Source organism: Nipponia nippon, unplaced genomic scaffold, assembly GCF_047370975.1.
Source record: "Nipponia nippon isolate SJK-2023a ecotype South Korea unplaced genomic scaffold, ASM4737097v1 scaffold_4, whole genome shotgun sequence".
NCBI classification, from domain to species: Eukaryota; Metazoa; Chordata; class Aves; order Pelecaniformes; family Threskiornithidae; genus Nipponia; species Nipponia nippon.
Window position 1 is genome coordinate 48,151,770 of NW_028262358.1, and position 12,540 is coordinate 48,164,309.

At 39.8% G+C, this 12,540-nt stretch overlaps 1 protein-coding gene across 29 annotated transcripts in view; it reads right to left on the bottom strand.

The window, feature by feature from the left end:
• The window catches only part of AFDN (afadin, adherens junction formation factor), a 132,704-nt gene that overhangs the window by 15,905 nt on the left and 104,259 nt on the right, over nt 1–12,540 (bottom strand). For 28 of the 29 annotated variants that reach the window (XR_015708194.1, XM_087774597.1, XM_087774596.1 and 25 more), the window contains 7 exons: nt 7,891–7,956; nt 7,659–7,732; nt 7,015–7,133; nt 5,769–5,963; nt 5,419–5,510; nt 4,791–4,979; nt 1,119–2,141 (listed from right to left, as the gene is read on the bottom strand). Coding sequence is in view for 28 of the 29 variants with exons in the window: in XM_087774597.1 (XP_087630723.1) it covers nt 1,119–2,141; nt 4,791–4,979; nt 5,419–5,510; nt 5,769–5,963; nt 7,015–7,133; nt 7,659–7,732; nt 7,891–7,956 (1,758 nt within the window). In the remaining variant the exon portion in view is untranslated. The remainder of the gene's footprint in view (nt 1–1,118; nt 2,142–4,790; nt 4,980–5,418; nt 5,511–5,768; nt 5,964–7,014; nt 7,134–7,658; nt 7,733–7,890; nt 7,957–12,540) is intronic. The other variant, XM_087774571.1, reaches the window with a different exon arrangement.

Sequence of the window (12,540 nt, forward strand, 5' to 3'; positions counted from 1 at the left end):
CAAAACAATCCTGAACTCAAATACTACTCAAGCCGATAGCTATTTCTGAATGTCAAAATAAGTATGTGCAAATATTTCTCAAGAATTAAAACTTGCTTATCACAGAATTAAGTCAGTTTTTCAAGATAAACAGAAGACATTCAGCATAGTTAGAGCTAGTTTTTAAGCCTGTCAAAGCATAGCTATTGGCATGTCACTTTGGTATCCATGCTATTATTCAGAGAAGAAAAACAAATTTTCTTATAGAAATTGTTTCCCAGTAACAATAAATTTAACAGATTCTGAGAGACAACAGCCACCAACAGAGTGACGAAAATTTCATCATACTATTCAGTTGTATTATCTTATTAGATATATTATGAGCTTTCACAGTACTGAAGCTAAGGTAAGCAAACTGTGTCCGATACTGATTAAACTGCACAGCATGCACAATTCAGGTACGTATGAGCTGGAGCCCCAGACAAGCTGTATCCAAAACCACATGGCTCAGCCTGATGCTTCCCCCCAGCACTGCTGGGGTCACCACGGAGGTGGTGGTAAAGGCAGAGGTAGCAGCTGCCTTACGCCCCAGCCTCTGCTTAGGGAAGTCCAGCAAAGTGGAACCTCAGTTCAGTTCACTGTTCCCTGGAAACAGCATGCAATCTGTGTTCAGGTCCAAGGCTATAAATAAGAACACTTAGAGGTAAATATATTTGGGGGGGTAGGGGGTGGGAATCACACTATTTTTTGTTGCTGATTCTCCTAGAGACTTTCATCATTTCAAAGGTTTTTGCTTACCTTCCTGTAAGCAAATCCCTGCCATATTTAACCTTCTAATCCTACTCCAGCTACATGGCAATATCCCTCTATCCAAAGGGAATTTCTTTCCCCACAACCAGAAAAGTAACTTCGACCACCAACTTGGCTTCTCTAATAGGTAGCCATGATACTTTCATAATACATGACTGACTGAACTGGTGAAGCCACTGTAAGTTAGCAATTTTAAAATTCAGGGTATTTTAAGAAACCTTTATCCTCCTTTACCCTATAAGAACACCAAAATAGTCGGACAAAGTCAGAGAACCCACCAAGATACACATTTACAATAATTTTGTCTAAAAAGGATTATCCCCTTTTACCCTTGCTCTTCTTTCTGCCTCCAGTCGCTGCATGATGAGCATAGTATCCACATCATCATCCTCCTCTTCATCATCATCTTCATCCTTTTGCTTTGATTCTTGAAGTCGCTTTTGGAACTGCCACTCAAGCATGAGTTTGCGCAGGCGGTCGTTTTCTTCTGCTGTACGATCAGGCTTGTTCTGGAGCTCCTGAATCTCTTTACTCAGCATGTCCACAATGTGCATCTGTTGCTGCTTCTCCAGTTTCTCCTTAGCATCCCGTTTCCAGGGATCTGGAGAGAGGCTGTCACTAGAGGACAGTTCTTCCTTGCTGATAGTAATGTACTGCAGATCTCTCCGCTCAATAGTCCGAGGCTGCTGTTGGGGCTGCAACTCTCGAATGACTGTTTCTTGAGACCTCTGCAAAGTTGAAGGTTTTTCTGCTTTCACTTGTTGAAGGGAAACGGGGGGAACCACAGGCTGAGGAGGAATTAGTGGCTGAGAACGCATTTGGCCCAGTTTTCTCTCCTGCTCACGACGTTTCCTTTCTCGTTCTTCTTCCAAACGTGCCTTTTCCTTTTCATACCACCTCTGATGCTCTTCTCTTTTTTTACGCTCCGCAGCGGCTACCTGGGAAGATGCTTGTGCTCCTACCTGATTTGGAGGAGGAGGGGGAGGCAGAGGCAAATCCATTGGTATTTCATCAAATTCAGCTGCATAATGCACTGGAGGAGGTGGCGGTGGAGGGGGAAGATCTGTTCTGATGGGCTGGGAAATGGCCACTGGAGTTGGCTGGCTAGTAGCTGGAGTTTTCCAACGGCCAGGTCCACTTTTAGTTAAACAAGAACCAGGCGAGACCGGTTTGGATGAATGGTTCAGGTGTTCTTGGCTAGATGTGCTAGAATCCACAGATGAATTCATCCACTGATCGCTGTCTGACTTCCGATCGATGTACTCTACATCCTTCCGTATAACAACTTCCAAACGATTCCTCTCTGGCTGGAAACCTTTATCTCGGAGTTCTTCCTGGGAACGAGCCACACGCTGGAAAAAATTAAACAAGGCATGTATTTCATAGTCTGTCTACATTAAAACATATTTGAAAATGGCTCACAAACCACATTCTTATTACTGAAGGTAATTACTTTTAGTGAATTTCAGCATTTCCATGCGCAGTAAATTTCCCAAAACCAACAATAAAATATTCTTCTCAGTCCTTTTAACTCATTCAAGCCACGGAAGACTCCGCAACCTCTGAAATGCCTGGAAACCTGGACTGGCAGGAAGGATGAACGCAAAATGGAGCTTAAGCTGAAAACCTCCCCAGCTCACACAATTTCTCAGGACTACCCCTGACACCCCCTCCCCCACAACTGAGCCCAAGAGTCTTGGCAGCTTGGAACAGCAGCTCCGGCATACCAGCTCTGCCATTCAGCCTTCAGCTGGCTTGATGGAACATTTTTCCTATTGGGAAGGCAAACAGAAAGGCTGCTGAGGGAGAGACAAGGGAGCCGCTGCCCACCCTCCTCCATTAGCAGGCGAGATGACCCGCAGGAAGCTCTCAATACTGCAGTGCCATTCACGGGCATGGGATCTGGGCAGTCAGGTCTAATTCTACCTGCTTTTGGGGCCTGGGTGCATTGGTCTGCGCTTTTGTCGCTTTTTTGGTGCAAACACCAAGCCTTTTTTTATACAAGCTCAGGGTCTCACTGCACTGTACAACCTCCTGAAAAGGAATACTGGACCATAAATTAGGCTTATCAAATCTGTTAATAATTTTGTTGAAGCAAATATTCATACTTTGAATGTTAGGCACTACTAAGCACTGAACACATTATGTACCAATTATCAACAACTGAGAGAAGACTAACAAAGCAAACTCCTTTTCCTTTTCCTCCATCAATGACCTTAACCATGACCTCTAAAGAATGCCTTCTTTGAGATGAACAAGTGTATTTTTTATGCTCTATTAGTCCAGCAGAGCTGAACACACAGCTATTTGTGTTAGATTTGCTGTAAAGATGCACCTAGACAAACAGTTTGCTAATGCCTTCAGAACAGAAAATAGACATTTTGCATCAGTCAGTAGCTTACAGCAGCTTTTTTTTTTTACAAGCCCAGTTCTCACTGTAAAGATTAAAAGGATTTTTTTTTTTTTTAAAGAAAGTCTATTTTCCTCTAATTTTCAACTTAAAGCACTATTGTATGGTGGGGGAAAATTGTGTACACTTTCAATGCTTGTAAGGCCCTAAAGCTTCTAGCCATTTGCTTTATGAAAATGTTTTTCTGCACTGCATTCAGCCTTGAGACCATAGTTCAAATTTGGTATCTGTCAACAACTTTAACAGAGGGGGTTCATCTCACCAGTTTTAACCACCTCATCTAAGCTACTCACTTAAGCTTGTCTGAAGCAGGGGAGAGATGCATGTCCAGGCAGCAATTCATCCCATTAAGACGAATGGGTAGGAACCATTCTCTGGAGGTAGTAGCCTCCCCCTGTCCCATCACTGACAGAGACAGCCTAGACATTAACTACGCAGCTAAGATGAGGTGAGATGAAATCACGAAACATGAAGGAGTTAAGCACGGAAATTCAGCAAAATATTTCCATAGCTATTTGCCACAGTCATTTAACTTGCAGCATTCGCCTTCAAACTTACCACCCTACTTTGGGTATAACATCTGTTTTCTTAACAGCTGAAATAATTAGGATTTGATATCTATAATATTGGGGGAAAAAAAGCACGACGCTTTTATTCAATTGACTTTTTACTGAATTAAGTTGCCGATACATGTGTGAGTAAACAATAATCAATCCTTACTTTGCTTCTGTGACACAATCTGAAGATAATTTACATGACACTGCTTTTCCAAAAGTAAAACATACTTGGTGTAAGGCTTTTATCACAAATTAGGAAATAGCCAAAGAAAGTTTTCTCTCTATATTTTTAAGTCTCTGGTGGATTAGAGAAAAAGATGATCCAGTAACCGGATTGAGTAGATCTACATTTAATTTCCTGAGTGGATCTGAATAAATCCCTCAACTACAAAGAGCAGAACAACATTATTTTTTGAATTTATAAAGGTACAGTGGGGCTAAAATAATTTCAGGTCAAGAAGCATCTGCACTTTGATAATAGATGATAATAGATGCAACTCGAATTTATTTATGCTTTTTTTTTTTTTTAACCGAGAGCAGGGAATGTGTTTCAGTGAAGACCTTGGATAGGTCTGGAAGTACTGTTTTATTTCATTTTTAATACTTCACTTTATCACTTAAACAATGCACCCCACAGGCAAAGAGATTTTTCCACGTAAACCTTCTTGGAAGAGTGAAAGATTTAGTTTGCTTTTCAGAAAACCACAGAACATTTTACAAGACAAACCCTGCTACCATCTACACCCCACTACCTCTAATGGGGGATTAAAACATCCCAGATAACAGGTCTGCAGAACATGATAACATAAATTCTAAGGAGGATGGGAGGAGAAAGGGGAGGGGGGGAAGAGAGAGTAGGGTTTCTGAACTCAAGCCAATCTTGGCAAAAGTACAGGTGTTCTCCCCCCTGTGGTACAATTTGTCCTCAACAGCTCAGAGATTGTACAGTTGACTGTTCTGCAAAAATGTCTCCAGCAGCCTGGGAGTGGAAAGCAAGCTGTTTTTTTCTTATATTGAAAGAAATTACTTCTCACCTGCATTGTAGTATTGATCGAATGATTACTCTCGGCCTGGACCTGTGGTTTTTCTTCATAATTTGGCCACTGACTCTGAGCTGGACCCATTCGATCCTGGGACTTTGAAGCTGGGAATGTGAAATATTCTCTAGTATAGGTCTGTGTTGGGATGGGATAAGCTTCAGGTCGTGGGGGCAGAGTCTGTTCCTGGAAAAGGTACAAAGAACATAAGGTAGAGTTTTCTAATCACACAGATCTGTACAGAACATTATTCTAAACCTGCATTTTCCAAATATTTTCTTTTGGCTCATAAAAGCATTATTTGTCTGGAACAGGAGATAAAGAGGTTGTCTAGTATCAAATGCAATTGTGGTTATGACTCATGTTTTTATGGTCTGAAAACAAGTATGCAATATTGTACAAACCTAAGAAATCACAAGGACAACTTAATGAACAAAATTTAATAAAAACCACTCAAAGCTGTCTCAATCTTTCATTAGCTCTAATAAGCAAAACCCCCACCCACTCACTAGCACCAGCATGATGTTCAAATAGTTAAGTAAGACACTGGTTTGACTCAAGCACACTGAGGCTATTGATAGCTAAGTCAAGTTTAATAGACAGCATTTTGCTTGCCACTTCTGACCTCTGTACAAAGATTTCCAGTAGAGACTGAGGTTATTTTGGTGGTAGTTCCAGATGCATATGCATTCTTTCCCCCGGGGCTTGGAGGCTGATCTGTTGGAAAGTTAAAGGAAGCATTTACATGACTCTTAATAATAATTTACATAACTTAATAAAATAATAGTATTCACAAAATAACTACGATTTTTCCTTTGAAAAAGCTCTAACAAGAGGCTTACTCCAAATGTTACTACTACACTGGCATTTTAAACTTAATCCGTTTTTAAAAACAATCATCCCCTTTTTGAATCAACAGCCTCTAAAACCAGCAGAGGAGGCATCTACCCGTAAAGGAAGGATAACCTTACTTACTTGCTACATTGGGACTGGAGCGATGATCAGCTCTGTTCTTCATTAATCTGTCATCCCCTGGCAGCTTCTTTGGTTCACTGTACTCCGTCCACGGCAGCTGAGGGCTCTCAGGTGACCCATTTTGAGTGGAGTTGTTATACAGCTCAAAACCTTCACTCTTCGGTCGGGGTTTACCTGAGCCACGGCGGTCAGAAACTGTAACAGTTGGATATGTATTTTCCCCCTTTCACTTATATTAACTACTGTCTAGCATATTCTTTTTCAAACCAGCGTTACCTTGCATTTATAATTAAAAATGAGTTCCCAGTAAAGCAAATGCTAGATTTTAAAATCTCTACTTCTTCAGATACACAATCCCACCCTTGTATCAACTATACAGGATTCCTTTGATTTGTATGCCTCAAAAGAGCTTCTGAGAAGGTACCACAATATTTGGAAAAACCAAATGTGCTTTACTGAAAAGTCTCTTGCTGACTTCTTAGAGGCATATGGCATCTGGGATGGTGTTGTAAACTGCGATAATAAGGATTTAGTCTTTTAACCCATTCTTTTCTATACTGCAGTACTACTCTATATAGGAAAGGTCTTCCTTTACGGAATTGTTTTCCTTTGCAACATTTTTTTTCCTTTACAACATTATTTTACATAAGACTTAAATACGTCTTTTGTTAGTTCACTGAAGTAGGATAATAAAATATCACACTGGAGAAACATCCAAGAACTTCTTATGATCAGACACAGAAACTTAAGAAGTATGTTTCAATACTTCCAGTTTAAAAAAAAAAAAAAAATTCAATGGCAAGACATGCTCCAGGGGCTTTATTTCTCTCTTAGTAATTACATTGCACTCCCTGGTTACAAGGAAGTCATATTCCGAGAGGAGGAGAGAAGCTTTATGAAAGGGATAAAAAAAAGCCATTGAAGTTTAAGGCTCTTTGTATTCATTATATTCCATTTGTTAAAATAAAAATTACTTCAAACCAGAACTGTGTTTAAATGCGTAACTTAATTTTTTAAAAGGTACATATACAAAGCATTTATTAATGATTAGACTAGCATAATTTCAAACTATTAAAAACCAGATGAACTTCCGATATGAAAGGAAATGCTTCTCTTCTGTACAATTATGTTTCTTTTATGACTTAATATTTTGGTAATATCTGGCAAGCTACTGTGAATTATTACATTTTCTGTATTCTAAGACTTACAAAGCTGTTATCAACATAAATAATATTAGCATTTTTACCTCTTTGCATCATTGGGGATGGCTGATTAAGCAGGGTTGCCAGACCATGGTAAATTGCTCCTTGTTTTGCTACTTCTAGTGTTACTACAGAACCTGTCCTAGTCATAAGTTCTGCTGCCCTGCAATAAAAGCCAAAGCAAATAAAACAAAATAAAATTAGGCACTGTATCACTTAGTTCTCCATATTATCAGTTTGTATGTCATGATTTCTCACGTTTATTCTAGTAATCTTTTGTTTGACAAAACACTCCTTTTCTGATTAATACTTAAAATCACTTTGAAAAAAGTTGGAAGATGATGACTAGAAGATGCGCTTATTAAACAGACAACACCTACAGGCAAGTACTATTACCAGGTTCTGCAGTTAGAGGTCAGAAGCCAAAATATTCAAAATTAGAGATATATAAAGTTTGCTCAAAACTAAAGCCCAAACATGTAATACAATCTCTTCTATATAAACAACCCGCATCATATACAGGAAATACTACACGAACAGTTGAACTTGTTACTATGGTTATTCACAGAAAGTTATAAAAAGCCAAGACAAAGCCTAACATGTAAAAAAATGAGCTTCAGCCCTTTTCAGTAAATTATTACTCTAGCATTTTCTTCATGTAAAGACATCTAAGGAAAGCATTCTGTACCTTTCCTGGGACAGGCCCACCAAACTTCGACCATCCACACTGAGCAACTGATCGCCTGCAGCCAGACGACCATCCTAAATACACATTCAAGAGAGAAGAAAATTCATACACCAATGCTAACGTGGTCTACATTAAAACAATTATTCACAAATACTAGTAAACAAAAGATTTAAAAGCATTTCCAAAGGATCTTTCTACCTTTGAACTTCTGATGTTTAAGAATATTACTAACCACATCTGCAGCACCTCCTTTCACAACAGACTTGACATATATTCCAAGTTTGTCTTGACCAGCACCCTACAGAGAAAGAGGCATTCATTTATTACATTTATATTTGATCTCTTAAGCATTCCACAAGTGTTAATCATAATTTTACATGGCCAGGTATACCTCTAAGTTCTCATTACTTTTATATACTCCCAGACTGGAAAAAAACAATTATACAGGAAAGAGTTACATTCATTTAAAGTCAAAAGAAAATTTTAATATTAGGCCTACTGAACCTGCAAGCATTGTTAGAAGCAAAGAATATTTGGTCTTAATGCAAGCTTGAATAAGAAAGAAAATACATTAACTAAAACTTATACTTTAGAAGCTTGTTCTAATCCCCTTCTAATAAGAAATACTTATTTGCACTTTTACATGCATGTTATTATTTTTAATACATCTATGTATTATGTTCCAAAAGATTGCACTGTTTCCCTTGGTAATACCCAAATGAAACAAGGTAAATTGCAGGTTACAAGAAAAAGGAACAGAAAATGCTTTTTACATTCGTTAGGACTGTAAAGGAGCTAGTGTAAAGGAACAAACAGTGCCTCTAGTTTTACAATAAACAAGTAAATTAGACGTTATAATCAGTAAATCTTTTAGAACTGACAGAGCCAATATTTAAGTCTACTGAAAAATCATGCAATTTTGTTCATAAAACATCTGCCTCAAAGTATTCTGCTAAACTTTAAAAGGACTGTTAACAGTGAACTTACTGCGTGACAACCAACAGATTCAAGACAAGAGAACATAAGCATCTATTCAAGCCATGCTGTTGTGTCATCTACATGCTCCAGCTCACAAGACACCACACAGATCGGTCTAAATGTTAGTATCACAAACCTTTAAATTCTCACTTACAGTGTAAGACAATTACTTGTGATTTCATTATCTACTATAGCAAACCATGCCATTTTACTCTGCAAGTCACTTGGAAGAAGAGTGCTAAGTTTTCAACAGAGCACAGTTTTCAATGGAAGGTCATTTTCTAAAGTAAGCTCCCAAGTTGCTTTGATATTGAATATGCAACTTCCTCCTCCTTTTTTTTCCCCCAGCTTTTCCAACTCTTCCCCCCCCCCCCTTCTTTTGGCAGCAAAACCGTTGATTGCTCCCACCATTCTAATAAAGTAAAATAAAAATCAAGGTGAAGATTATTCAAAAGCTAGTGCTATAGATGGTTTTCTAAGCAGGTGAAGAACCTAATTTTTATTCATTAAATCTTGAGTTAATCCCCAATGTTTACTCAAAAGCCACAGAAAAGGAATTACTTCAAGTCCCATGATTCCAGATTAACATTCTACATGTCCAAATTTTTCATAATAATTGCTTAAGCCGTACTTTAAAGAAAAAAAAGGAAAAAATCTCCAATAAGTAACTGAAGTAAAGACACTTTCTTTGCCTGGAAAGAATGTAAGGGCAATTTAAAAAAAAAAAAAAGGTATAAAGTTATGAGAAATACAAGTCAGAAGACAGCTAGATAAATATAATGAAAAATGAAACCATGCTTCATAAATCTCCTTTTTTCCCTTGAGCAACCAAGAAGCACATGGGGAAGGATGATCTGGCTGACAGAACACCTAGACTTCCAGGACACATGGGGCAAGATCTCTTACAAGGAGTTCTTCAAGACATGAAGGTGACATGGCATAAGAAGGAACTTGTATATTAATAACTGGTTCAACAACAGATAGGAAGTTACTCGTTTTCACAAGGAACAGAAGTTATCATAGAATCATGGAATCGTTAAGGTTGGAAAAGACCCTCAAGATCATCGAGTCCAACTGTTAACCTAGCACTGCCAAGTCCACCACTAAACCATGTCCTCAAGCACCACGTCTACCCGTCTTTTCAATACCTCCAGGGATGGAGACTGAACCACTTCCCTGGGCAGCCTGTTCCAATGCCTGACTACCCTCTCGGTGAAGAAGTTTTTCCTAATATCCAATCTAAACTTCCCCTGGTGCAGCTTGAGGCCGTTTCCTCTCGTCCTATCGCTTGTTACTTGGGAGAAGAGACCGACCCCCACCTCGCTACAACCTCCTTTCAGGTAGTTGTAGAGAGCAATAAGGTCTCCCCTCAGCCTCCTCTTCTCCAGGCTAAACAACCCCAGCTCCCCCAGCCGCTCCTCACAAGACTTGTGCTCTAGACCCTTCACCAGCTTTGCTGCCCTTCTTTGGACACACTCCAGCACCTCAATGTCCTTCTTGTAGTGAGGGGCCCAAAACTGAACACAGTACTTGAGGTGCAGCCTCACCAGTGCCAAGTACAGGGACACTATCACCTCCCTGGTCCTGCTGGTCACACTATTCCTGATACAAGCCAGGATGCTATTGGCCCTCTTGGCCACCTGGACACACTGCTGGCTCATGTTCAGGCGGCTGTTGGCCAACACCCCCAGGTCCTTTTCTGCCAGACAACTCTCCAGCCACTCCTCCCCCAGCCTGTAGTGTTGCATGGGGTTGTTGTGACCGAAGTGCAGGACTCGGCACTTAGCCTTGTTGAACCTCATACAGTTGGCCCCAGCCCAACGATCCACCCTGCCCAGGTCCCTCTGCAGGGCCTTCCTACCCTCCAGCAGATCGACACTTCCACCCAACTTGGTGTCATCTGCAGACTTACTGAGGGTGCACTCGATCCCCTCATCCAGATCATCAATGAAGATGTTGAACAGGACCAGCCTCAACACTGAGCCCTGGGGAACACCACTCGTGACCGGCCGCCAACTGGATTTGGCTCCATTTACCACCACTCTCTGGGCTCGGCCGTCCAGCCAGTTTTTAACCCAGCGCAGAGTGCACCCATCCAAGCCGTGAGCAGCCAGCTTCTCCAGGAGAATGCTGTGGGAGACAGTGTCAAAGGCCTTACTAAAGTCCAAGTAGACAACATCCACAGCCTTCCCCTCATCCACTAAGTGGGTCACCTTGTCTTCTCATCAGAGAAGCCCTAAACGAATGTGCTGTTCATCATGCGGATAAGTGTTCCAGAAAAAGGGCAAACGATAATGTAACTAAATTTGCCATACAGAAAATTTATCAGGTTAAGTTAAAACCAAGGGTTGGAGAAGGATCACATGATGCTGAACACTGGCGCAATAAGGGGCGGGGGGGGATATGTATTTCATTGGTCCAAATGTGAAGCAATGCTCCAACCTTGTAAGGCACCAGTCCCCATCAGGGCGCTGTCAGCAGAACCAGTTACCAAGTCCCCTTGTTGGGAACTGAAAATTAAGATGATTGGGTTTATATACTCTGAAGCCAGTTGGGATTGATGCTGCTTTTATTCAGTCCTAACTTCAAAGGATGCTAGCAAGAATCTCGTTCCCCTTGGGTCCAGTAAATCAAAGATCTGCCTAATACAGTCAAAGACAAGGTGAAAAACAGCAAGCCTTTGGAAGAGCACTGCCACTTTAAACAGTGCACATACTAATCAAGCAATTTTGGGATTGTGACTTTGGTATTCATAAATTACATTAGACATACTATATCCATACATATCACCTTTCTTATGCTTGATTATGATTGTTAGTGCACATTAAATGAAGTTGAAGCTTTCTGTTTAAGCCCATGATATATGCACTGGTTTGCAGATAGTGATGAGATAAACATTTCAATTGCACAAATATCCATAGAATAGTTTCTAAGCTGGCTTTAACTCCCTGAGAAAGACCTTTTTAGTCACTGTTTTCAGAGCTGTCTTCACATATCAGCTCAAATATCTGGAAGCCAACAGAACTAACAGAAAAGAACAAAACAAAACAGAAACCACCATGGTCACCAAACATCTAAAAGGTTCACAAACTGTTTGTAATTCTGATTATTCTGAGGCTCAGAGAATAACAAGGATGATCAGAAACATGGAACAGTTTCCTTGAGAGAACCAACTGAATAGACATGGACTCCTCAGCTTAGCAACAATCAAGGAAGTGAAGGTCTATGGGATCATGAGTGGCACAGATGGGGTTATTTATCATCTCTCTAATCAGCCAACAGACAAAGCTTTCTTGCTCATGCTGTCAGCTAGCATATGTTAAAAAGTAAAAAACAAACCAAAACAAAACCCCAAACAGAACAAAACAAACAAACAAAAAACAACAAAAAAAGAGAACATTTTCCATAGGATTGCATAATTAAATTGGGAAACTGCCAGAAACAAGACTGCTGTAGATGCCAAAGTGTAAACATGCACAAAAGAGATCACAGATTGATGGTATGGCCGTTCATGGGCTTTCAGAAAAAATTATACAGATGTATTATACTCTGAAGGAAATTCTGAAATTAAAGAAAGCTAGAAACTAAGAGGAACCATCTTACACTTCTTTTGTTATGTTCTTTGGCTAAATACCCCACAGCTGGAGGATACCAGATCAGATAGATTTTTGCTCTAACTGTTCTTATACTCTAAGCCTTACAGTAATTTTTCATTACCATTTGAAGGAGTTGACATTTTACTCTGATCCTTCTTTTTTAATGCTTTTATGAAGCCTATACAGTTTGTCAATCCCCTTCCTGTTCTTTTAAGAGAAGTTACAAGCAGATGTGTTAGCTCCAAGTCATCTCACTTAATACAAAACTAATGAATTTTGAAAGCATGAAAGATGATTTAAAAATAAAT